The following is a 25,961-nucleotide window of genomic DNA, read 5'->3' as shown; positions in this document are numbered from 1 at the left end:
GTCCCTGGGCACTCAGAGGGTGAGCCTGAGGAGGTCTCTGGGCACTCAGGGTGAGCCTGAGGGGGTCCCTGGGCACTCAGAGGGTGAGCCTGAGGGGCTCCCTGGGCACTCAGGGTGAGCCTGAGGTGGTCCCTGGGCACTCAGTGGGACTCGCTGCTTGCATTGTCTAAGCTGAGCAGTTACAGTGTATAGCTGGAAAATGGAGGTACAAACAGTCACTGATTCCAGAGCCCACTCTGAGCTGCCCTCTTGCTGGGGCAAGTCAAGGGTTGCACTGAGAGGCCCGAGCAGGAGGGAGATCATGGGCTCCAAATTCAGGTTGAAGAGACAGACAGGTGCTAAGCTGAACCCCTTTAACCCCTGACCTCTGTTTCTTGATGAGTATGGGGGTGACGGGTCCCTCTGTTCGGCCGCATGGGAGAACCCATTTGGGAACACTGAGCTTTTCCCATTTTCCACTTCAGTCCTGGCTGCTGTAGGAGGCTCTGAGCCTCACAGGGAACCGAGGGGGCCCAGATGGAAGTAGCCATTCAGGACTGGGGGTGGCACCGTGCTCGAGCCAGACAAGGAAAATCAGCAAAGTTTGGCCCTCACCCCAGGAACTTTTGGCCTCCAGGGACAGTGGACCTGAGTGGCCTCGCAGCTCATGGGGTTCTCCATATCATCCAAGCTGGTCCCACCGTGACTATCCTGCTGGTTGAGCGCCCTTCCTCCTCTACACCCGTCTAGGCTTGACCCTCCCCAGCCTGCTTACCCAGGCCACTAAATACTCTGGGGAGGCTGAGAGTAAGAGACCCAGAAAGCCGCGTGAATGCTCACAGCCTCCGGGCTGGAGTGTTGTCAGAATTCAGGCCCTGCCCCTGTACAGCCTGCCTCTGAGGATGCCTTGAGGAGTCAGAGGGTGTGACCTGTGGGATTGTATCTCATGTCATGTGCTCACTGCAGTTTTGTTTAACCCAGTGTGTTGCTGCGGACACAGGGGGGTTGCCAGGACGGGCTGCTAAGGGGATAGGGGCAGAAGACCATCCCCGCCTGTGAAGCTGCTGTTCCCGTCCAATGTATGGGGTGGGGGTTTGAGTGGGTATGTACAGGTGTGAATTCCAGCTCACTGGGGTTCATGGAGCAGGTGTGCAATGTGTGTCTGTGCACATTCTAGGTGTGCATGCATAGTGTTGTAGATGCTGAGACATATCCATGGATGTGCACACACATGTATGTGTTCATGTAAATAGTGTATGCTGTGATGTGTGCAAGAGTGTTTGTGGGGGTGTAGGTGGGAAGTGTGCAAATGTATTTGTGGGTGTTTTATATGTGTTCATGAATGGAGTGTATGTATTAATGAGTGGAGTTAATTCAGGTAAGTGTCGTTTGTATATGTGTTTATGTGGTGTGCTTATAGGGGTGTGTGGATTACCATATGGGTGTACAACTCTGACAGGTGGGTGTGCAAGGGTTTTGCATCTGACAGGAGTCTCTGCAGCCCTCCGTGTGTCCTTGGGAAGCTGCGTCAGTCAGATCCTCCACCTCAGAGCTCACGGTGGATTCTCAGGACCACTGACAACCACATGGCATCCATTGTTGAGGGTCCAGGCATCAGGCCGGGGTTTGTTGGGCCAGTGCAGGAGTCAGCGAACCCTGCCTGTCTGTCATCACAGGCCCCGTCTCTGCAGTACCGCACGAGCGCAGGCTCACCCGCCAACCAGTCTCCCACCTCTCCAGTCTCCAATCAAGGCTTCTCCCCTGGAAGTTCCCCGCAAGTAAGGGCCCCTCCCCTGGCCCTGTGCCACCTCACCTCTCCCCTGCGCTGTCACCCGCTTCATGCCATCTGCCCAGGGCTGTGCACCCACCAGGTAGGCCTCCTGCACCAAGGGGGCAGGACACAGGACAGGGCACAGAAGTTTGTCACACCGTTGATAACCATGGCGCAAAGGTCCTCGGGATGCCAGAACAGCCCCACTGTGTGACTCAGAGGCCTGTGAAGGTCAAGGGGCAGCCTGTCCAGGTACAGACAGTCTGGGAGCTGCTCGGCCTCTCCCTCCACCCCTGGGTTCAGCTGTTGATACAGCAGTCTGTATGTAACCACACTTGGCTGATATGGCCTTCGTTTTACTTGGGTTGTGGTTTTGAGACAAGGTCTTATGTAGCCCAGGCTGTCCCTCATTCACTGTGTAGCCCAAGTGACATCAAACTCTGAATCCTCCTGCCTCAGTGTGTCAGTACACGTCAGCACAACAGCCCAGATCCAGTGAGCAGCACATCCCAGATGCCCTTGCCCTGCAGCTAAGAAAGCACCCTCCACTCCTCACAGCCTGCTTCCCTGTTCCGGGTTGAGGTGTGGCTCAGTCTCATTGGGCCCACATTCTGTTCAGAACATCTGTCAGGGGCTCACCATCCCGGGGCCACCCCACCCTAAAATGCCACCAGGCAGAGACAGTTGTATTGTCCTTTGTAACGCCCCAGGCGCTGAAGTCTCCTTAGCCCCAGTACAGGGGCAGTAGGTTCCTTCCAGGCTAGGACCAGAAGGAGCACCAGACAGAGCACCAGTCAAAGATGAGGCTGTGAGGTTCCCAGTGGTGGCCATCCACCTGCTTCAGTCAGCACCAGTCCACTCCCACTGAGCTCTGGGGCTCGACAGCAGCAGGTAGGACAGAGGAGGAGCCTGCAGTCCGCTGCACACCTCTCTGAGAATAGTGTGGGACTTTGTTTGTCCCAGAGGGAGCAGGCTGTCCTAGTCCTGTTGTTCAGCCTGGGTGCCTGTCACTCACTCATGTGGAAAACAGGTGCCTTCTGCTGGTGAGGCCAGGACTCTTGGGGAATTTGACTCTAGTGGAGACTGCAGAGGCAAAGGTTCTTCCAAAACCCAGAGGTGCCTGGGCTAGACCACATATGGCTTCCTGTTGGGTTGCCTTAGGCAGGCCACTGGGCCTTGGCTGTGTCCCCTCTGAGCATGGTGCCATGTTTATTCACCCAGGCCTGGTTCCTGCTAGAATTCAAGCCCTACCCTGAGTTGCTTACTTCAAGGGTAGCCTCACAACGCTCTAGGACAGAATCAGCCACCATCTCAGAAGTATGCCCAGCACCCCAAAATAGCCCTGCCCCCTCTTAAATGAAATCCTCAGCTACTGCTGAGGCTGTGGGACTTGGGCAGCAGGGCCTATCATGAGACATCTGTCTCCTCCCAGGAACCGGATCCTGAACACACCCTAGACGAAGCTCACACTGAGCCAGCAGCCCGTAGACACTGTCTCTTAGGATCTCATTGGTGTCTGCACTGCTCAGTACATTCAGGAAGGCCTGGGTCTGGTGGCTTCTTTGGGCCACTCAGTCACAAAGGAGAAAATGGGTCCCCATCTTCGGTGACCTGTCAGGCTCATGATAGCTATAACTCTAGGTGCCTTGGGTGTGACTTAGCCACATTTACGGCCACCCATGCCCTTTTGTCCACGTCCCAGCCAGCTCCAGGGCATGTCCTTGGTGTAGCCCGCAGGAGCTCTCTTCTGACGGTCCTACGGTCCTAACGGCCCCTGTCCTTCTGCCTGGTCCTGAAAGTCCAGCTAGCCATGACTGAAAGGCAAGTGTCATAGGAATGCACCCCACAGAGCCCAGGGTGTCACAGTCAGGCAGCCCTTGGAGGCAGCCCTAGGCAGTGGCTTGTCCCTGACTGTGTCCTGTGCCATTTCCATGTTTCCCCAAGAACATACTGCATCCCAAACACAAATGCACACACTGCCTGTCCTCGGCTTCAGGAACCCCACAGTTCCTGCTTCCTCTAAGAAGGAAGTGCTGTTCCCCATACCCAGGGTTTGGGCAGTGCTGTAAGAGGGCCTGCATCCCAGCATCAGGGCACAGCCCCTAAGAATCACAAGCTAAATGACAGTTAACCCCACCCTCTAGGAAGCTCCAGGAGTTTCATCCCACCCAGGGGCTGTGGGAAGCACAGATGTCATGAACCCCCACTCCTGCCCCTGGGTCTCAGGCTGCAACCACAGCAGGGCTCTTTTCTGTCCACAGCACACATCCACCCTGGGCAGCGTGTTTGGGGACGCGTACTATGAGCAGCAGATGACAGCCAGGCAGGCCAATGCTCTGTCCCGCCAGGTGAGCGGGTACCCAGGCCTATGGGCCATGCCACAGCAAGACCAGGCCTCACAGAGACCTGTGTACCATCCTAGGCTCCACTGCTCTGCCCCCTGTCCTGCTGCCAGACTGTGAAAGTGAAGGCCCTGGCAAGGGTGACTTGTCCACATCTCCCTGACCTCTGTGAACCCTGCAGGGTAGAGTTTGAGGGCACGGGAGGAAGGGCAGGCATGTCTTTGGTGTGGGCTGCAGGAGCCCCTCCTGACTGTCCCGTGGCAGTGGCGGGAAGGGCTCTGCCGGAGGGGAAGCCTGGGAGGATTTGGTGGCTTCGAGTCTCACTGGCCCGTCCATCATCCATCCATCACCTTGCCAGCAGGGCCGTGGGTGGGAGGAACTGTCCCCGTTCATCGTCCTCACGGCCTCTCCTGGTCCCTGCGTAGCTGGAGCAGTTCAACATGCTGGAGAACGCCATCAGCCCCAGCAGCCTGTACAGCCCGGGCTCCACACTCAACTACGCCCAGGCCGCCATGATGGGTCTGAGCGGGAGCCATGGAGGCCTGCAGGACCCACAGCAGCTCAGCTACACGGGCCACGGCGGGATCCCTGACATCATCCTCACGGGTGTGTGTCCTCAGCCCACGCTGCCGCCCCAGCTGTCTCCCTACAGTACACCCTGTTCCCTCTCCTCACAATGTGCGCTGGATTCCAGTTCTCATCTTCAGCCAGGGAGAGTTGCCATGCACAGGGCCCTGTTTAGGACCAAGCTGGTCACACTTCAGCCCAGTACTCTGTCCTTTGCTCTGGCAGTCCCCACACCCATATCCAGGGGACAGGCCTATCCATCCCACAGAGCAGTGTAGCCAAACCTCACTCCATCTAGCCCAGTGGCCAGCCCACCCCAAGTCTCCCTTATCTACCTCCTGTTCTCTGTTGGGGATAGTGTCCCCACATCCTGTGGGCTTTATCCTCAGGACCCCTGCGGCTTGAAGGGTGGGCTCTGTGGTTAGATAGACCCATCCACCAGCCAAGAAAGGATGGCTGTGAGTCTCCAGGCCTGGAAACTGGGCAGGCACAGCCCTGACGGTAAAGAGCTGAGCCTCCAGGGAGTAGCCATGCACCTCAGACCGTGAGTCAGGAGGGTGTACCCTTCAGGCGGACATTGCCGTCCGCCACCAAGCATGTGGTGTTGTAGGTGTCTGGTCTCAACCTGTACTCAGGACTGGACCAACTGAGGCTGTGTGCACCAGTGCCAGTGTCTACCCCATCATGAACACCTTAGCTGTTCTGATGCCCCTGCAGAGCTTTCCCTGGGGTGAGCTGCCCCCCACACTGGTGGGAGGTGTCTAGTTCCCTGGAGCCAAGGCTAAGCCTTATCATTTGTCCCCCCCACAGTGACAGGAGAGTCCCCCCCCAGCCTCTCTAAGGACCTGAGCAGCACACTGGCAGGGGTCAGTGATGTTAGCTTTGACTCAGACCATCAGTTCCCACTGGATGAACTGAAGATCGACCCTCTGACCCTGGACGGACTTCATATGTTGAATGACCCCGACATGGTCCTAGCCGACCCGGCCACCGAGGACACCTTCCGAATGGACCGCCTGTGAGTGGCCGTGCTTGCCACCCACCGCTGGTCAGTCCCCGACGGCGCCGCTCCAAACCTGGGGATGGCGATGTTCCGTTCTCCTTTGCCAACGGCCAAGCTTGTGGTTCTGAGCTTGCAATGCTGCCCAGCACCCCCTGCCAGCCGCTACCCTGGTTGTTCACCTCCCTGATGCCAGGCCAGCTATCTGTCCATCTATCCGTCTAGCTGCAGCCAGGCTGATCACAGGGACTGTGAGTGCCTGGCCCCCATGGACTTTGCCCACGCTCTCTCCCTGGCCCCTCGTCGGGGATGATGGGGCCCTCATCAGTGGTCCACTTCCAAGATACCCAAAGTGTCACTCCCAGATGTGCTGCACAGGGATCTGGGGCCTGAGCGTGGGAGTGCCCCAGAGGCTAAGGTGCACCATCCATTCAACTGTTCTCAGCTGTCACTGCCTCTCTTCATCCCTGCCCCTCCTCTGCCATCACCCCAAGTCCTGGTCAGGTCACGCATGCCCACCATGCCCAGGGCGAAGACAGCAGAGCAAAGGGACAGACCGGAGCAGAATAAACACTATTGGATGGCGGCCTTTCATATTCCTGAGTGCTCTCAGAGCCTGACAGTCGACCTGTGATCAAACGTGGTGTGGTCAGAGCCCACTAAAGCAGCCAGTGTCCCCTCCTCCACCCTCTTTCAAGCACCCTTTGCCTACTGCCAGACAATGCCCAGCATTGCAATACAGGGCAGACAGAGGGTCATAGGCCGCTTGCCCATTTTCAACCTTCCTTCCCAGTCCCATGATTGGTTCTTACTGCTGCTTAGGAACTGGGGCTCAGGCGACAGCAACCCTGTGGGTTTTGCTTTTCCTTGAGTTTATATTAACGTTTGGTGGCCGACCCTCCAGCCTCTCTGGCATGGAAGCACGTGTTATCCCCAGTCCCACCTTGACCTTTTTCTTTTTTTTTTTCAAGCCGGGCTGCCTGGCTGCACACCCAGATGTCACTCACCTGCACTTAGTCTCAACTCCAAAGAGCTGGATGGGCAAGGAGGGGACTGGATGCAAGGTCCTGGTGACAAAACTGTAAGAACCACAGAACAGACTCCTAGGAACAGGCCTTGACTTTTATTGGGGACCTCTGGAGAATGCATTTCCTCTGAGCCTCCCCAAGGTGCCAGCCAGGTCTCAGTAGTTGGCTGGTCGCCACATCTCTATGCTAACAGTCTGTGTTGGGAGCTGTGGACCTGGCTTGTCTTTTGTGGGCCACTTTTAGCCTGGAAGCTCTGATTCCCCACGACCTTGAGTTACAACTTGACGCTGTCTTATGCCTTTATCCACCAGGGCCATGCCTTTTGCTTGTTTCTCGGTGATTTTGCCCATTGCCCATGCTGGGGGCTTGGGGAGCACGGGAACTGTGTGTGTCTTTCCCCAAGCCACTCTGTGACTGCCTGCATGAGAAAGCCGCTGCCCCTCCATCACCATGCCCCATCCCGTTCCCATGGACTTGGGGACATAGCATTGGTTTGTCCGGTTCACCTGTCACCATGGTGCGTGCTAGGAGGGAATAGCAGGGACATCACCATCATCCTCCTTAGGAAGCATGCATGGTGTGTGCTTGTCTTTCACCCTGCCTGAGCTATGTGAGACCCTGTCTTAAGACAGAAGGTGCACATGCTTGGAGTCTGATTCTCCCCAGGTGGAGAAGCCTGAACAAACAGCCTTAGCAAGGTAGAGAGCCAGAGGCAGTTGTCAGGCAAGGCCTGACTTCCAGGAGCCAGTCACTGGCCTTTCAGGTTCTCAGTGAGCTGGGGCAGGAGGGACATGGCCCCGTGACTCCCCCACATTTGTGGCCTCGTTTTCAACACCCCGCAGCCAGGAGTGTGCATGTAGCTGCGTTAGCATGACTCGGTTCATTGCCAAGTTCCTTGATGGGGTGATGGGGCCCCAGCCAGGGGTTAGGTGCCTGCGTGTTCTGGATGGGCTCACTCTTCCCCCACCCTGGGCCTAGAGGCTCGGTGGCAGTGGTACCCCTGAGGGTAGCCTTTGTTTTCTAGATGTCAGTTATCAAGCCATCCCGAGTCAGGGCTGTGGGGACCCCCAGCTGGTGACGTGACATACTGACCCATTGAACTTTGTTGGGAGCAGCTATCCTGGAATCCCCACAACATGTACATAGATCTCTGCCCACATCCATGCTTTCTCAGGACAGGTTTGGACACCTGGCCTTTCCCCGCAGACCTCAGCCATGTGCCATCTTCAGCCGAGTCTCAGCCATGAGGCGGTCTGACCCATTTCTCCATTTCAGAACAAAGTGGAGCACTATACTCAGATGCCTCAATTTACCTTGCCGTTTCAGCCCCTGGGGCAGTGGTTGTCCACCCACAGGCCTCCAGACGGAGGAGGCAGCTGCACCCAGCCCGTTTCTGTCCCCTCCGGCAACAGGTCCTGTCCATGTTCCTTCTCTGTGGCACCGTTCAATGCCAGGGAGGGCTCTCAAGTTCATTGCATACTTAGTCTGGCCTTCAGCTCTTTGAAAGACTCTTACAGGGGCCCTAGCGAGACCCACACACCACCCCCAGCATGTCAGGATGGCTGGCAGCTGTCACAGTGGGCCTGGTGCAGGACAAGAACAGGCAGAAGGTATGGAGGCAGCCACCTGTGCTGGTGCTGACCACTGTGGTCATGGGATTGGTTCACAGCATCCTGGGTTTCTGTTTTTCCTTAGGAAGTTTGTGCCCAATAGAGCCACAGGTAGAGAGGGCTGGTGGGGTCAGGGTCCTGGTGGAACTGCAGCACAGGTGTGGGTCGGTCGGGTCAGATTATATTTGTGCCCTAGGCCCTGCCTGTTGTCCCTCAAGAAGTGTCCAGGTGAGGGCATCATGGGGCAGTCTGTGTGTGGTCCGAACAGCTGGAGGGAGACACGGCCTTTTCCAGACCCCAAGGCCTGCCTCAAGTGTGGTAGTTCCTGGTCCTTTTTATACCCTTTCTCCTTGTCCCCTGGGGTCCTTACTTCCTTCAGGAATCTCCTGGTGGATGACTTGGAGCCCCTGATCACTGCTGTCTCAGGCATGGCCCTCAGTGTGGTACAAATGCTCACCCCCCCATTGATCATAGCTGTGTCTCCCCATTGGGGAAGAAGGTGGAGGGACCTGTGCCCTCTCAAGCCTGGGTGCTGGGGTACTCCCAACGGCAAGGGGTCCCCTTCCATTGCTTTTTCAAACTCGTTGGGCTCAGGGGCCCAACTCTCTGGGCAGGGTGGGGACAGCGGCACCTTCTGCACTCAGCCTTTCCCTGGGGCTGGAGATCCGTCACATGTAGTAGGGGCTCACCCCATCTCTTGGGGCTCTAGAATCCCAGGGTGACCAAGGTCCAACTGATCACACGGGGGACATGAGGCCAGCTTTGGTTCTCAGGCTATCTCACCCCATAGTAGGAAACAGAATGCCATGGGCTGGGCAGCCCCTCTGATATATGCAAATGGATGGTCCCACCCCCTCCCTGTGCCCACGCTGGCTCCGCCCCCAGCATGCGCACTCTGCCGATGTGGATGTCTGTGAACTACACACATGGACACTGCAGTTGGGGGTCAGGTTGCTCAGGGCACGCACGGCTGCCCACCCCACCTTCTGGCGCAGACGCTTCTTTGTATTTTTGCGCCCTTTGTAATGAAATGTAATAAAAACCCAATGTTTTCGTCTGGGCCTCTCCCTCTTTTCCTCCTCCATCCTGGATGCCTTGTTCTTCTGTGTCTGAGCCCCACACAGGCCTGAGCTCCTTGCACAGCCCCCACTGAGCCATTCAGAGACTTTGGGGTTCTTCAAACTTGGAATACCCATCTGATCATACCACGGGTGTCAGCATCTGTAGTGACTATCTGAATGACCAAAGTACAGATCTGGGCCTCCCTGGGGGCCGTTCACAGAGCGAGCCTCCTGCAGCAGAGACCAGAGCCCCCAGTCCCCCGCATTTACACTTTATTCGCCTTTCCTTCCTGGGCCAGGCACCCCTCCAGAGTGATGCCAGACCCACAGACACCTGTAGCTCAGGCTACCACAGTTCATCAGGCAGTGGTGCCCACGTGAGTTCCCTAGGCCCTCTGCAGCTGGTGATTCCCGTAGTCCTCAGGGAGTGTATCTGTAGATTGAAAGACAGCGGGTGAGAATGCCTCCTGGAGCCTTTTGGGTCCTGCCTGCTGGCCCCAGCTCACCATTGCAGCGGTAGCGCAGGTTAGCCCAGATGATGTTCTCTTGGGAGAAGCAGAAGACGCCCAGGCGACCACCACGCATGGCCGTGTCCAGCACCACGTTGCTGTCAGCCACTAGCTCAGGACCCTCATAGAACCGCACCCTGTGAGGGGAACCAGTGAGGTGGGGTTCCCGTGCTAGCCCACCTTCATCACTGGCTCACACTTAAAAGATATGGACTGGTGTCACAACAGGAGCAGAAGAGCCTGCCTCAGTTTTCCCTGTAAGAATGTGTTAGGTGCCCTGTACAAAGGTGCTGGGGTCCTGTCAGTTCCAGTCAGGACCATCTGCCTATGCTGCAGATGGAGCCCATTTCTTCTAGAACCACCACAAAACGGGGCATCCCCAGTGCAGCTCACCCACTGCAGGGCAGTCCCCACCTGATGTAGCCAACTTGAGGCCGGTGCTGCAGGAACCAGCGGTAGGATGTCTTATCCTTCCAGCCCACATTGCGAGGATCCTTCCACAGCAGCCGCACCTGGGATGCTGTGTCCCCCGTGTGCCACAGTGCATTGCGGAGCTGTTCCCCAGGACCCGTGGAGGACTTGACTGCCTGTCACAGGGAGGGGAGTCTGCAGTCTCTGGACTGGAAGCACGGGGCACCCTGGGGACCCCCTAGGTTTGCGCTGGCGTCTAGAGAACCTGCGCACCTGTTGCAGGTGACTGCAGGAGGGATATGCAGTGGCCAGGGAAAACTCGCGTTCTGTGAAAGTTTGGGCTGAAAGGTACACGAGGTGCTCCTAAGGGAGTATTCATTCTCTCTCTCTCTCTCTCTCTCTCTCTCTCTCTCTCTCTCTCTCTCGTTCCCTTCCTTCCTGAGGCAGGATATATCTTCAGTTTTTCACTGCATACTGCATATATGTGGTGTATGCACATGGAGGTGCGGCCGGGAGTTAGTGTCATATCCATCCCCAAGAGTTTGCCACCTTGTTCAATAGAGCAGGGTCTGTAGTGAAGCCTGGGGCTCCCCAGGCTGATTAGTCTCGCGAACCAGCTTACTCTGGGCCTGTCTCTACCTTTCAGGCTGGAATTACAGGTGGGCCGCCATGCAGACCCAGTATTTGTGTGGGTTCTGGGGAATCCAAACTCCAGTCCCCGTGCTTGGACTGCAGGGGCTTCTTTCCCAGCCCTCCTGCAGGAGGATTCACGGGCTTGTGTGGCAATGGTTGGGGGAGAAGTGCTGGAAGGCTGTGAAGGCTTGGGGTGAAGTTGGGAAAGGATAGTGTGTGGGGGGCGCAGGGACCAAGAGGGCGCAGCGCAGCAAGCACCTTGAGCTGGATCCCTGGTTCGGCCACCGCCCGGAAGGGGTTGGCCTGCCAGTATGTCTGTTCCATCTGTTTCCACATGACCACGTAGAAACTCGAGCTATCCTGGTAGCCGAAGATGAAGCCAGCGTAGTCATCATCAGTGACCGTGTTCACATGGAATGTGCCCTCAAAGTCCACGCCATTGAAGGCTGTGTACCCTGTAGAAGGGGAGAGAGAAATGGGGCCTCCCAGAACTTACTTGCTCTGGACACCCAGTTCCTCCAGAGAACTAGGTTCACTTCCAACCTAGTTTTCTGATAAGGCCCCACCCCCAGCATACCATTGGCCACATCCAAAAGCATTCCAAATCTCCCTGGCTCAAGGGCCAGGCCTCCCAAGACCACTCCCTCACAAGGCCATGCCCTCAAGACCCTACGCACAGCAGCAACCCCACCCTTCCCGCGTCCAGACCAACCAACATGGAAACCCACCTATGGCCACTCCAGCAACCTGCCATCTGTCCTCACCTCTCTGTCTCCCCTCTTCTCTACCCTTCCCAAGACAAGGCTAACAGGTCCTGCTCTGTGGCCACGCCCCCATAATCCAGCCCCGCCCCGCCCCGTCTCACCCACAGCTAGGCCAGGGTCACTGTTCATAGTCTGCACGATCTCCATTCCCTGGGGAGGTCGGAGGAACAAGGAAGAGTCTCAGGCCGGCGCTGAGGGGCTCCTAGGCTTCCTTAAACAGCCACCGTGGCCCCTGGCCGCACCTGATTGAGCACCACCCAGTTGGGATCAATCTGCGCGTCCCCCTCGGGATCCAGCACAACGGTCTGGAAGGCCCTGAAGTCGGTGAGAGTGACCTCCGCATTCTCGGGGCACACGTCGATCTTGTCTACGACCTTGTCAGCGTCAAAGTCGCCCTGACACGCGTCACCCACGCCATCCCCTGAAAGGAGGAGGGACACGAGCTGCCACTGTGGGCTCAGTTCAGGCCGCTCCCTCCACACACGAGATGCCGGCCACGCCCACACCTGTTACTGACCAGGCCCACATCAGCTAGTGACTACACCCTCACTGCCCTTACTGTCACTGTCCTCCTGGCCTGAGTTGGGCACCAGGCGGCAGTTGTCCTGGTCGTCAGGGACTCCGTCATTGTCGTCATCGGCATCACAGGCATCGCCCTGGCCATCGTGGTCCGAGTCCTGCTGGGCGCTGTTGGGCACTGTGGGGCAGTTGTCCCAGGAATCCTGGTGTCCGTCCCCATCCCTAGAGTGAAGGAATGAGACAATGGGCCCTGGGAGGGGACGTCATGCACCACTCAGCAGCGACCATCTCAAGGGCTACTTACTGGTCCTGGTCGCTGTCACAGGCGTCGCCCACAAAGTCGTGATCCACATCTCTCTGCAGTGGGGTCAGGAGTCAGTCAGGGCCGAGGACCCCCGGCTGCCCTTGGCAGGAAGGCTCCCCTAGGAAGCGGCATACCTGATCCGGGTTGTCTCTCTGGGGACAGTTGTCACAGGCATCCCCAACGCCATCACTATCGCTGTCACTCTGGTCAGCGTTGGGCACCCTGGGACAGTTGTCAGCTATGTTTTTTATTCCTAAGACAAATCAATGAAATAAGGCTGGATCCCAAGAAAGGCCAGGTTAGGACAGGGTCAGAACAGCATGGGTCAGGCCTGGCACCTGAGAGAGAACCCACTCCTGCAATGCAGGTCGCCCTCTGACCTCCACATGTGTGCCATGGCCCTCATGCACATACATGCATGCACACAGGTGCGTGTACACAGAAATGAAAGATTAAGCCGGGCGGTGGTGGCGCACACCTTTAATCCCAGCACTCGGGAGGCAGAGGCAGGCGGATCTCTGTGAGTTCGAGGCCAATATGGTCTACAAGAGCTAGTTCCAGGACAGGCTCCAAAGCTACAGAGAAACCCAGTTTCGAAAAACCAAAAAAAAAAAAAAAAAGAAAGAAAGAAAGAAATGATAGATTAAAATGTAATAAAATTGCTGTTTGCTTTGGCACTCCCTGAGTTAAGGCCAGCCATGTCTATATAGTGAGTTCTAGAACAGCCAGGGCTACACAGAGATACTCTATCCATCTCGCAACCCTGGTTTCAGGCTTCCCTCTGTTGACTTTAGCCACATCAGGGTGGGTCACCATTCATCTTCCAAGCATTCAAGCACTGCCACTGAGAGATGGGTCCCCCCTCGACTCCCCAGCCATGCTCACGGTCGCCATCAATGTCATCATCGCAGGCATCGCCCCGGCCATCCTGGTCTGTATCTTTCTGGTCATCGTTCTTCTGGGACCGACAGTTGTCACAAGCATCTCCCCACTTATCGCTGTCCGAGTTGCGCTGGTCTGGGTTTCGAACCAGCGGGCAGTTGTCCTAGAAGACAGGGCAAGTGAAGTCAGGTAGGGGGGATACAGATCGCCTCCCAATTGGCTGGCAGAGGGATAGGCTGATAGCTTTAGTTCAACTTCCCCGGAGCTTACTCAGTGTAAGGAGAAAACCGTTTCCTGCAAGTGTCACACTGGAGAGTGGACACACACACACACACACACACACACACACACACACGAGCTAATTAATTAATTTAAAAGAAAAAGAAACAAAAACCACTTCCCAGACCTGTGCATCTCCAAGTAGGTCCCGCCCCTCCGACGGAAGCTGGACAACCAGCTAGAGGTCAAGCCGTCCCCAAACCCCGTCCACGGCTCTCTCACATTTACCTGCTCGTTGGGGATTCCATCCCCGTCTGCGTCCGGGTCGCAAGCGTCTCCGATGCCGTCGCGGTCCACGTCCTCCTGCCCCGAGTTGGGCACGGTCACGCAGTTATCCTGAGGAGCGGTACCCGAGTGAGGGGACGTGTCTATCTGGACTCACCACGCCCTCCAGGTCACGCCCTCCAGGTCACACCCACCTTGCGGCACTGGCGCTCTGAGCAGCGCAGCTTCTCGTCCGGGAAACCGTCCAGGTCCGTATCGCGGCCGCAGAGGAGCCCGTTGCCGGCCCAGCCGATGGCACACTGCGCAGGGCAGTCGGTGTTAATGTCCACGCACGCCTGAGCCCGGGGACCCCTCCTCCACGACCTGTGCGCCCTCACTCACCACGCATGACGTCGAACCGTCGCGCTCCAGGACGCAGTCCGCTTTCTCATGGCACGGACTGGGTGACCGATCGGGACAGAAGCGCTGCCCACGCCGCTGGCAGCCTGACGTCTGGTTACCCACGAAGCCGGGTTGGCAGGGGCCACACTGGAAGGAGCCCTGTACACAGGCGCGGTTAGTCAACGGGGCACCCACCCGCTCCTCACTGACGTCATTCTCATCATCCCTGCCTTCCTTACCCGGGTGTTGACACACACGGAGTTTGGGACGCAATTGTGTTGCCCGGTCTCACACTCGTTAATATCCGTGCAAACCTGGGAGACGGAGACCACTGTCAGACGACACACGTTTCACCCAGGACCTGTCTGTCCACCCTGACTTCAGGGACTTCCTCGCTGGAATGAGGATGTGGACCGAGGTTTCTGGAGAAAATGCCTTCCATTCCCTCCTGCCATAAACGTCGGGTTTATGCTCTCATAACCTGTTTGTTGGTCTTGGCGAAGGCCAGCCCCACGCCCTCGTGGGTGGGGCCGCTGTACCCAGGCGGACAGACATCGCAGTGGAAGCCAGGGCTGGTATTGACACACCGCACGCGCGGGAAACAGGGGTGAGCGTTGCACTGTGAGGAAGCAGCACATAAAATTAGAGGCCCCAAGGTGAACCTCGAGAGACTCTCCTTGGGGCTTCCCGGATCTGGACATGGGTTTGTTTGTTCTGTTTTATTGGAGACAGTGTCTCTGCATAGCCCTGGCTGCCCTGGAACACACCATGTAGATCAGGCTGGCCTCGAACTCAAAGAAAGCTGGGGTTAAAGGCGTGAGCCACCACCACCCGATCGATTGGTTTCCAGCCAGGACCATCAGCCTGTTCTTGGGGTAGGGTGTCACACGGGATGGAGATCCCATGGGTCGCAGACGACTTTGCCTTGATGGACATGGGGTTGTGACCCCTTAGGGGTGAGGAAATGAACTTGGAGGGCGAGCATCCCCAGCCGAGGGAGGAAGTGGCCGACGGGGTGTGCCGGCACGGCGGCGATTGCCAGGTGTATGAGGAGGGCGACTTTCTAAAGTGGACGAGTGGTCGGGGCGAGCGAGACCCAGTGGTGAGGAGGATGGTTGGGGACAGCCACCCACAGCGTCCAAGGAGTCGTCGGGGTGGGCGTTAGTAGGTGCAGAAGGCGTGGTCAGGGCATGCGTCTGGGACAGTGATGGAGTTAGCCTGGGTGGAGCTCCCTGGGTAGATGTGCAGTCTTCTGGATTCGCGCCCCGGGTTAGGGGCGGGAGGACACCCTCGGTGGATAAAGGGGTCGTCGGGATGGAAGGAGTTTGTGGTGGGGTCGACCCGGGTAGCGTCAGGACGGCAGGGGTGTGGGTAGCCCGCGCACCTCATTAACGTCGGTGCAGTGCGAGCCGTTGCCAGTGTAGCCGGGAGGGCAGGGGCCGCAGCGCGCGCCGTTCGCCGTCTCCGTGCAGACCACGCCGGGGAAGCAGGAGCTCGGAGCGCAGAGCGATACCGGCCGTATGCTCAGGCCCGGAGTGCGCGCGGACTGCATCCCTTTGGAGACCGGAGTAATTAGGCCACGCTCGGGGGGAGGAGCCTCTCCGAACCACACCCAGGGGAGAAGCTTTTCGGGCGCGCCTACAAGGAGACTAGCTTGCTTCGCCTAGGGTGGAGCCGTTCATGACCACGCCCCTCATGAGGGCTCACTTTAGCCCACTGGGGCGGGGCATGCTCGCGCGTGCGCGCTGCCGCTGCAGGTCTTCTTAGCTCCACGCTGTCCCTGGTCTGCTCCCACCTCCGGCGTCCAGCCCGCTCCACCGCGGTTCTCTTCCGCCCCTGCAATCCTCCTTCCCTACCCCTCTTTCTTCTTTTCTCCTGTTTCCCCACCCCTACTCTCGTCCTCGGGCCCCGGCAGTGCTCACCGCAGGCGTCACATTCCATCACCGTATTCTTCAGGAACGTGATCTCCTTGACCTGCGGATGAAGGAGGTCAGCGGGAAGCTTCCCAGTGCGCCCCTTCGCGGTCCTCCTCCTCCCACGATCACCTCCCTGGGAAGCCTGGTGCCCACAACTCCCTTTGCACTAGCCCCTTCTGGATCCCGTCTCCCTGGCTCTGACCCCGAGCATCCGATCCCCGCGTGCTGTCCCGCGCCCTTGTCCACTCTGTCCTACACTCCTGCCCATTCTGTTGTCCGCTGTTTCTCTTTCCCTGCACTGTCTCCCTGTCTATCCTTTTCTGTCCCCTCTTTGTTCTCCGCCTTGTCACTGCGCTGGGTCCCCTGTCCCTGTTTTTCCCCACACTGTCTCCCTCTCTGCTCCCTTACCTGCTGTCTCAACAGCTCCCTCACGTCCTGCAGCGCCGCGTTTGTCTCCTGAAGTTCTCGCAGCATTTGTGGGGCCAGGTCTCCACCTGCATCCGCAGGGGCCATTGATGGGCGACGCAACCACACCATCATCCCTCGCCAACCATCACCATCACCATCTCCCGGGCCCTCCAAACTCACCCCGCTGCTCCAGCTCCACCCGCCGCCTGATTTCTTAGCCCAGTCTCTGGAGAGCCGACCCCAAGCTCCGAGGAGCGGGAACCGCGAGCTTAGAGGCCTCCTGCCCACCCACGCCTCCCACTTAGCCGCTTTACCCAGAGGGATCTGGCCCTGTCCGGTCACACGCATGGCAGCCAGGACGAGCACTAGAACGCAGGCGGTGGGGCCCATGACGACGGAGCTGCAGCTGCTGTCAGCGCCCTTGAGCCTGCTCCCTATTTATTCCCCCGCCCGGCCCGGGACAGCCCCCGCGGCCCTGCCCAGAGCCCGCCACAATGTAAATAGGCCGGGCTCTGCATTCAGGGCCGCGCCCCACGGCCCCGCGGAATGACCCTCGACTGATCAGGACATAATGGGGTCTGAGGAGAAAGAGGGATGAACCTGAGGGAGTCAAGTGGGGCTCCCCTCTCGCACTCCCGTTCACCATCGGGTGCCGGTCGTATGCAAGACAGTATCTATCTGCCCCTCTCATATAACATTTGGAGAAACAGAGTCACAGGTGATAGAAAAGTCCGAACCAACACACTCAGGTTCTTACGGTCCACATTTCTGAACCCTGCAATAGGTCCCCGTGGGCGTGGCTCAGCGGGCGTCTGCAGGGACTTTTGAGGGTACAATATCCTGATTCCAGTCCCAGTACCTCCAAAGAAACAGAATCACCAGGAAACGGTGACTGTGCGGTGACTGTGCGGTGACTATGCCTCAGTTTCCCCTTTTGCACTGTCGAGGAAACAATGGGGTAGGGAAGGGAACCTCTGCTTCCCTGGGGTTCTGTACCAAGCTTTGCCCCCCAGCCACTGGGGAGACAGCCAGTAACAAAAAGAAAAATGGCTGGGAACTGAAAAATCCTCCTTCCTGGACCAGTCACCTCAGGGTCCAGGAACTTTAACCCTCTCTACCCGGCCTCCCAGAAGACCCGGCTCAGTCTGTTACACAGAAGCTGGGATCAGGGGAAGGGACTGATCCATCTGGGGCCACTCTGAGCCAAACCAGAGTCCCAGAAAGACTTGTTGTTCCAATAAGAAGTCATAGGGGGCTTCCTGGAGGAGGCGGCCCAGGGACAAAGACTAAAAAGGGCCTTAGATCATTGGTGCTTAGCTCCAGTGAGGGGGTGTTGGAGGATGTGTATCTAGATCTGTGTTACTAAAGCTGGCCCATCGTGAGTCAAGTTCCCTGCTAGATAGCTAATGGGGACACAGGAAGGCAACAGTTCCCACCCTGCCAGAGGCAGCCTGGGATACACTGTCACTCAGAGGTGTCGGGGCTCCTCAGCAGGAATGAGCTTGGACTGCCAGAGAGACGCCCCCAGGGCGTCAGACTGGGGGGAGGGGGGCTAGCAAAGGGCAGTGCCAACGTCTTGAGGCCCAACTTGTCTTTGGAAGGCAATAGGGACACAGAGTGGGAGGAGGGAGGACAGCCCGGCAGAGGGAGGTGGGGGTGACCATGTTCTGAGAAGCACACTCCCTGCCTGGCTGGGCTACCTCCTGTTTTCTTTGGCTTCCAGCACACCTGGGGCTGCTTCTGCTGGCCAGTGCTGGAATTCTCAAGAAACCACCACTGCTGGTGGACCTGAGTGCTCGAGCCTCTGACACGGGAGCACAAAGGCAGGCAGAGCTGGGGCGCTGGACCATGTGGGAGACAGTCAGGACTGATGGGGAGGGGAGCTCAGAGGACAGCCTGAATTCCACAGGGCAGAGACCCCTAACCCTGGCCTCCCTGGGACCTTGAGCCTGTGTCCCTCTTCCACTCTTCCAAGCCCAGCAGACATTGTTGGGATGAGAGAGCCTGTGGGAATCCTCAGTGGGCTGGCTCCGTGTAGCAGCCTGCTTCTGTAACCTTGAGTCTGTGCAGAGAATGTTTCAAATGCACACAAGCCGGCAGTGGTGGCGCGCGCCTTTAATCCCAGAGGCAGAGGCAGGAGGATCTCTGTGAGTTCGAGGCCAGCCTGGTCTACTGAGAGCTAGTTCCAGGACAGGCTCCAAAGCTACAGAGAAACCCTGTCTCCAAAAAAATCCAAAAATAAGTGCATATATGCACACACAACACCATATATAAGCACAACCCCATACATACACACACACAACCCCAGACCCGTCCACGCACACACACAGCCCTTCCCTCATGAATCCAGGCTCAGTTCTGGCCCCAGCCAGGCAATAGCTGTGATATTCTGGAACTCATGAACCCAGGCCAGTTGCCCTTCCCGACATCCAGGCTGAGTGGTTCCAGGATCAGGGCCAGGTGGGGCCTGCTGTTGGAGCCCCAGGGGCCATTTCTGACTGACGCCTGCTGGGCCAGGAGACTGTGGCGTGGATTGCAGGCCACCGCCCAGGGGGAAAGTTTGTTGGCTGCCCAGCCACAGGCTGGGTCTGGGGAATCCATCAAGGCAACAAGGGGAGGTTCACTTGGCCATTTCCACAGCCCAGCCAGATCTACACTCAATAATAAGGGGTCAAGAAGCCAGTGTCTGAGGCCCGTGTCTGCCTAGGCCTTCAGCAGGCTCTGCCTGCTTCCCACCCTTCTCGCCCCAGACTTGCCTCAGATTAAAGACAGCACCACAGTTTTACTGAATGATGGCAAACGTCATTCAAGGCTCAGGCGCCGTCAATACTGATCACACACGCACACACACACACACACACACACACACACATCTATCACGCTATTGTGCACCATACTGTGTATGTAGAGGTCAGAGAAAAGCCAGCAGGGGCAGAACCGGGTCCTCAGGCTTCTCCAGGCGCCTTTATCTCCTGAGACATCTTGCCTGCCCTCATCTGAATTTTTTTCTTTTTTGAGACAGGTTTTCTCTGTGTAGCCATGGCTGTTCTGGAACTGGCTCGAGATCTGCCTGCCTCTGCCTCCCGGGGGTGGGGGCGAATTATAAGTGTGCACCACTACCGCCAGGCTTCCTTCCTTCCTTCCTTCCTTCCTTCCTTCCTTCCTTCCTTCCTTCCTTTCTCCCTTCCTTCCTTCCTTCCTTCCTTTCTTTCTTTCTTTCTTTTTTTCAGTTTTTTTTTTTGAGACAGGGTTTCTCTGTAGCTTTGGAGCCTGTCCTGGAACTAGCTCTTGTAAACCATACTGACCTCAAACTCACAGAGATCCACCTGCCTCTGCCTCCCGAGTGCTGGGATTAAAGGCGTGTGCCACACCACTGTCTGGTAACAAAATGTTGTGAGCCACCATGTGGTTGCCAGGAATTGAACTCAGGACCTTTGGAACAACAGGCAATGCTCTTAACCACTGAGCCATCTCTCCAGCCCCTTTTTTCAGTTTTTTGAGCCAGGGTTTCTCTCTAGCCACCACCGCCTGACTCTTTCTCTTTCTTCACATATTTCAAATTTTGGTCTACATTTTTACGTCTTCAAGAATTGATTCAAGAGACCTAAACTTCACTAGGACCCGGCTGGAATGGACCAGAGACATCTGGTCAGAACTCAGGTCTGAGATGCGGGTGTTACAGCCTCTTTGTGCCCTCCAGAGTATGGGGAGTTAGGAGGGGAGGGGTGGGGGTGCCTGAGCCTCCACTAGTCCCCTGCTCCTCACTGTGAGGGAGCCTATGGGTGGTCTTGAGGTTCTGCCTCTTGCTAATGAGGAAGAACCACCAAGCACAACCAGGAAGCAACCTCGGTGGCTCAGGTTTCATCTGCAGTGCTACACACCCATGCATACACACACTCACACGCCCATACGCAATACACAGATGCATGCACACGCATGTATACACACACTCACACGCCCATACGCACATACCCCCACTTTTTGGGATCAATGCCAGAATCAAGCACACATTTGTAGTTCTCACAAACTTCACAGAGAAAACATTAGAAAATAAACTGTATGGTCCAGAATGGTGGTGCTGGAGTGTGGTCCCCGTCCCAGGGAGACTGAGGCACAAGGATGCAGCTCCAGGCCAACCCAACTACACAGGGAGTCTCTGCCTCAGAAAAGCAAGCTGAGAAACCTCCTGGCTCAAGGCCACTCCAGTGCTCAGGGGGCGCAGGATGGAAGATAAGGAGTTCAAGGCCATCATCAGCTAGAATGAAATCAGAACAGCCTGTCTGGGGAGCCGGGCAGGAGTGAAAAACTAAAATAACAATTAAAATACAATTCTAATGGCTGGACTATAGCTCAGCTCCATCCCCAGCACCACATAAGCCAGGCCTGGTGGAGCATGCCTACTCTCCCAACACCGAGGAGGTGGAGGCAGGAGGATGGCACCTTCCAGGGGACCCAGGCTACATATAGGGAAACTTGGTTTAAGAGCAGCTGCCAGGCACGATACACACTAGTCACCTCCGCCCGTGGCAGGGAAGAAAGGGAGGATCCCTGCCATGCTGAAAACACGGGCCACAGAAGAAAAGTCTACCCCGGGTTTTTGCAGTAGGCTGGGGACAGAAGAGGGGAGCCCCGGGCCTCAGTCCTCTGCTGCTCTCTGCAGCAGCCTCAGTGCCTGCACAGTGCGGCCCTTGTTCACTGGCTGATGAATGGAGCAGGAACCGCTGTGTTTACGCCTGGCTCCTGCCCAGGCCTGGGGAAGAGAAGCTGCCATGAGGTTGGGCAGCAAGGTGCCAAAGAAATGTCAGCTAGCAGAGGCCACTGCATGGAGGGCTCAGGGCTGAATGTGAGGCTGTGGACAGAAGGGTTGTGGCCCGAGGACACTGTGCAGGGCTGATAAAGTCTAAACCATCCCAGGTGGGCAGGTATCCTGTGACTGGCCTGGTCCAGGCATCCGAGGTAGATGAAGGATGGTGGATGGGGCAGGGGAGGGTATGGGTGGTCATGGGAGCCAGGCCTGGGCTGCACAGGTCTTCCCAGCCTGCATCTGGCATCATCTGGCTGTGACTCTGGGGCATGTCCATCTCCAAATGACTTGCTCTCCCTGCTGCTGTCATCAAATGGCTTTCACTGTACCCTGAGCAAGGCCCAGCGCAACTCCACGGGTCACCTGATGACACTGAGGTCAGAGTGACAGCCATGATGGCTCAAGGAAGAGTCATGGTGGTGGGTGGATAGCTGGATGGGAGGGAGCAGGGTGAGGTGCAGAGAGCAGGGGAGGGCTAGGCACATGCCTCACCCCTCCCCTGCATCAGCTTCAGTGGTTCCCTGTGATGTGGCTAGTGGTCCTGGCAGATACCAAACTGGACTGGTTGCCTTCACCTGTAACTGGCCCCTCTGTCTACACTGGCCCTATGGAAAGGTGACCATCCCAGACCCAGGAAGGTTGCCACTGGGCACGGCTCCAGGTCTGCCTTGGTCGCTCCCTTGGCCTCCACTGAGTTCCAGGCAACCATGGATGTCAGGGAACATCCTGCTTGGAGAACCACTCAGCCTGTTCTTTCCAAACATCTGGAGGTCAGCAGCGGTCAGGGACTGGTGTCTGTGTCCTCCTCATGCCATCACAGCTCCAACAGCATTCAAGGGATGCTCATCTCCCTCACCCTTGGCTCCCAAAGGCTCACACATCAGATCGCAAGGATCACCAAGATTGTGCCAGTCACAGTGTCCCAGGGCCCAGAGTGGCAGCTAGCAAGCAGACTCCAAAAGAGGACGAAACATTTGTCTAGGGCTGGGTAGTCAGGTGAGTTTGATTGTGAGTTCCACTAGCGTGCGTGTGTGTGTGTGTGTGTGTGTGTGCGCGCGCATTATGTATGTATGTATATATATTCATGTGTGTATATATTTATTATGTATGTGTGTATGTATGTGTGAATATATTTATATGTGTGTATATATGTATGTATGTATCAGTTATTATTTTAAAAACTATAGTGCATGATGGTAAAACCATTCACCTTCAAACTTCACTGGGTTGTGCTGGGGCCAAGGGAACCTGCATGGTGAGACCCTGGGTAAGCATGCAGTTGCCTCTACAGAGCCCCAAGGTGCTGCACCTGAAGCTTAGCTGGCCCTCCTCACTGTGCCTCCAGCCTCGGAATGTCTCCTGTGGTTAGTCTCCACTGGGGGGGGCTGTTTTTCTTGGTTGGGTGCTGGGATTGGTACCTCAGTGGGCTGCAGTGTAGCCTAGTGACCACCTGTTTCCGACCATCCTGTCCCCTTATGCTCATGGGACTGCTGCCAGCGCCACACAGAGGCTGACCTTCCTGGCTGGCCCACCTTACTACATGGTCCTGGGGTTCAGTCACAGCACACAAATCCAGGATGAGGAAGGCACTAAGGTCAGAGGTCAGCTAGGCGAGCCTCTGCCTCCTTGCCACAATGGACACCATCCAAGCCCAGTCACCAGCTCAACTTAGACTCCTGTTCTGACTCAGACAGGAATGTGGCCGGGGTTGGGGTACAGGAGCTGCTTTTAGGGCCCCTCAGCATTCCCTCCCTCAAGAACCCCGACACAGCGGGGTGGTGGTGGCGCATGCCTTTAATCCCAGCACTCGGGAGGCAGAGGCAGGCGGATCTCTGTGAGTTCGAGACCAGCCTGGTCTACAAGAGCTAGTTCCAGGACAGGCTCCAAACCCACAGGGAAACCCTGTCTCGAAAAACCAAAAAAAAAAAAAAAAAAGAACCCCAACACCCTCAGTACCTGAGACACCTTCCTCCTTCTTCTCCCCACAGCCCACCCTGATCCCAGATGGTGCATCTCCTTCCCACTGTAACCCCAGCACATGGGAAAAAAAACACAGGAAGATGGCCAGGGTTCAACACCAGAAAAAGCTAATAAATTAGCCCATGTTCCTCTCTTGCTCACGACCCTCGGAAGCTCCTGAGGACGAGATCTCTCCTCACTGTAGCATTCTGGCGAGCCATCTCCACCCACTGCACTTCTCTGTCTAGAAAGTTCTTCCTCCTGTTTCCATGGTTCCTCCTGTTGTATCAGTCTTGACTTGGATGTGTTTTGGTAGTGTTAGCAAACCTGCCACAGCCGGGCGGGAGGTGTCTTCTCGGAACCTGACCCGAAGAGCATCTGCCGGGTTCCACTTCCCCAGCAACACTCCATTAGTCAAGGCAGACTGGTTAGAGTCATGATGGAGGTGCAGAGGCAGCCATGGGAGTCATGAGGAGGATCCTCTGCACTGTGATTGGAGGAAGGGTAAGAGTCAGCAGAGACAGTCCTGAGCGTGGGCCGTGTGGGGAAACGTGAGGGTGAGAGAGAAGGAGGCAGCGTTTCTGGACTGGGCAAGACTGCAAGCTGAGAAGGTGTATCAGCTCCGGGCAAGAGTGTGCTGGAAGTGTGCGTGCAGAGCGCCATAGGGTCCGCGGCTTCCGCCAGACTCTGCAGAGCATGGGAAGAAATGTCAGGGAGGTCTGTCTGTCCTCTACCAGACAGTGGGCAAAGAGCCACTCTCTGGGAATCTCAGGGCCTCCTGGTGGGGCTGTGGGGTGTCCTGGGTCCCATCCCTGCTGGTCCCCAAGGACGTGAAAGAGCTCTCTCCTTGTTACTCTGGAATTTTCCTCCAGGTTCTGCCAGAGCCTTCAGAAACATATTAAAGGAAAATGTTGCCAGTCTAAGCAGGGTGATTTTATGACTGTCAGACTGAAGAGTGGAAAGCCCTGGTCACACTGTAGACCTCCCGGCCAACCACTGGAACCTGACCCACCCTACAAGCCTGGCTCCTGCATCCCATCCAACACACCCCTAAGTTACCCTGACCGGGAAGCAGCCGAGAGAAATGGACAAGTGGGCTGATGCATCTTCGATTGTGTATTCATTCAACAAACACTGGCCCTGCTTCCACTGCTGAAGTGTCTTGTGTGCTGTCTGAGTAGGAAGCACGGCGCACGGTCTTCCAGCCCAGCACTGGGGAGGTGGAGGTGAGAGGAGCCAGGGTTCAAAGCCATTTCAACCACACAGCAAATATGCAGCCAGCCTGGGCTACATGAGACCCTGTCACTAAAGAAACACACACACACACACACACACACACACACACACACACACACACTCTCGTCTCCATTCAAACTGGCAGCAGGGACTTGTCATCTAAGTTCCGCCCCTCAGTGAGATTCCATCTACAGAACTGCCCAGCAGTGGCTTGGAATGGAAAGGAGCCCAGGGGCACCTTCCTTCTGCAGGATGGCCCCTAACCACCCTGAATGGCAGCCTTGAGCCTCTGTGGGACATGGGGCTTAGAGGCCAAGCCCAAACCTAGTTCCCAGCACACCAGCTCACCCCCAATAAAGCCACAGCGGCTTTGAAGCCCTGGCTGCTGAACCCACCACCATGTTCAAAGATGTTTTTAAGATCTGCGGCAGGCGGGTGTGGCCCTGGCCGACTACAGGGTGCTTGCTGTGAGTGAGAAGGACCCACGGCCCGCTGCTATTCCTAGGAAGGGGGCGTCTCCAGGGTTCATCCTGGCCACAGCTCAGCAAGGGCACCTCTGCCAGGACAGGAGGTTCTTGTAGGAAGCCACAGGCAGCTGGGAGGAGGCCTTGTTGACTGTGGCCGCTTCTGTGCTCCAGGGCCCTCTTTCGGTGCGGGAGAAAAGTGCTGATTCCCAGACCTGGAAAGTGGGGTTGGAGGATGCCTAGAACTTTCCGTGATGGCCTGGGAAGAACAAGGCGGAAGCTGGGCATGTGGAGTGGGTTAGATCACCAGAAGGACCAGACAGCACCTCAGTCTACTAGGAATATAACAGGATTGGGAAGGAAACGAAACCGAGAAAGACAGAAGCAGAGAGGCAGGGGCAGAGAAAACCAAAGGGTGCCGGAGAGCTGGCTGATCTTGAAGAGGACCTGGGCTCAGTTCCCACACCCAATGGTGGCTCACCACCCACTCTAACTCCAGTTCCCAGGGGTCCGGTGCCCTCTTCTGCCCTCTGCTGGCACTGCACACACATGGTGTATAGATACACATGCAGGCAAAATGTATATACACTTAAAATTAAAATAAATTAACAGATTCAACACAATGCCCATCAAAATCTCAGCAAAAGTCTTCAAAGACCTCGAAAGAACGGTACTAACTTCATATGGAAAAGCAAAAAGCCCAGGATAGCCAAAACAATCCTGTACAATAAAAGAACTTCTGGAGGCATTACAACCCTGACTTCAAACTCTACTACAGAGCTACAGTACTGAAAACAGCCTGGTACTGGCATAAGAACAGACAGGAGGACCAGTGGAACCGAATAGAAGACCCGGATATCAATCCACACATCTTCAAACACCTGATTTTTAACAAGGAAGCAAAAAATA

At 56.5% G+C, this 25,961-nt stretch overlaps 2 protein-coding genes across 3 annotated transcripts in view; one reads left to right on the top strand and one right to left on the bottom strand.

The window, feature by feature from the left end:
- Positions 1–9,353, top strand: part of Crtc1 (CREB regulated transcription coactivator 1) — a 57,678-nt gene extending 48,325 nt beyond the window's left edge. The window contains exons 11-14 of one of the 2 annotated variants that reach the window (XM_005370553.1): positions 1,656–1,757; positions 4,012–4,098; positions 4,518–4,698; positions 5,470–9,353. In XM_005370553.1, coding sequence (XP_005370610.1) covers positions 1,656–1,757; positions 4,012–4,098; positions 4,518–4,698; positions 5,470–5,681 — 582 coding nt within the window. In that variant the 3' untranslated portion in view covers positions 5,682–9,353. The remainder of the gene's footprint in view (positions 1–1,655; positions 1,758–4,011; positions 4,099–4,517; positions 4,699–5,469) is intronic. The other variant, XM_026777756.1, reaches the window with a different exon arrangement.
- A 259-nt stretch (positions 9,354–9,612) lies between these two features.
- Positions 9,613–16,979, bottom strand: Comp (cartilage oligomeric matrix protein). The gene is made up of 19 exons (XM_013354944.2): positions 16,904–16,979; positions 16,590–16,675; positions 16,188–16,239; positions 15,650–15,819; positions 14,747–14,884; positions 14,505–14,579; positions 14,266–14,424; positions 14,079–14,183; positions 13,888–13,995; positions 13,384–13,543; positions 12,633–12,751; positions 12,499–12,551; positions 12,235–12,416; positions 11,918–12,096; positions 11,777–11,825; positions 11,170–11,366; positions 10,282–10,454; positions 9,865–10,004; positions 9,613–9,791 (listed from the first exon to the last, which is right to left on the bottom strand). The coding sequence occupies exons 1-19, from the start codon at positions 16,977–16,979 to the stop codon at positions 9,745–9,747; spliced, it is 2,268 nt and encodes a 755-aa protein (XP_013210398.2). The 3' UTR covers positions 9,613–9,744.
- Between the last annotated feature and the right edge of the window lie 8,982 nt (positions 16,980–25,961).

The sequence above is a fragment of the Microtus ochrogaster genome, unplaced genomic scaffold, assembly GCF_000317375.1.
Source record: "Microtus ochrogaster isolate Prairie Vole_2 unplaced genomic scaffold, MicOch1.0 UNK81, whole genome shotgun sequence".
NCBI lineage: Eukaryota > Metazoa > Chordata > Mammalia > Rodentia > Cricetidae > Microtus > Microtus ochrogaster.
Note: the sequence above shows the minus strand (reverse complement) of the source record. Positions and strands in the feature narration are given on the sequence as shown.

What these genes read in the sequence shown, in the direction of transcription:
- Comp (XM_013354944.2), bottom strand. Translation starts at nt 16,979, where the DNA reads ATGGGCCCCACCGCCTGCGTTCTAGTGCTCGTCCTGGCTGCCATGCGT. An exon ending in CAGAGCGCCAGTGCCGCAAG is followed by an intron (nt 13,996 to 14,078) that starts GTGGGTGTGACC and finishes ACCGCTCCTCAG; the next exon opens with GATAACTGCGTGACCGTGCC. An exon ending in TGATGACATTGATGGCGACC is followed by an intron (nt 12,752 to 13,383) that starts GTGAGCATGGCT and finishes GATTTGTCTTAG; the next exon opens with GAATAAAAAACATAGCTGAC.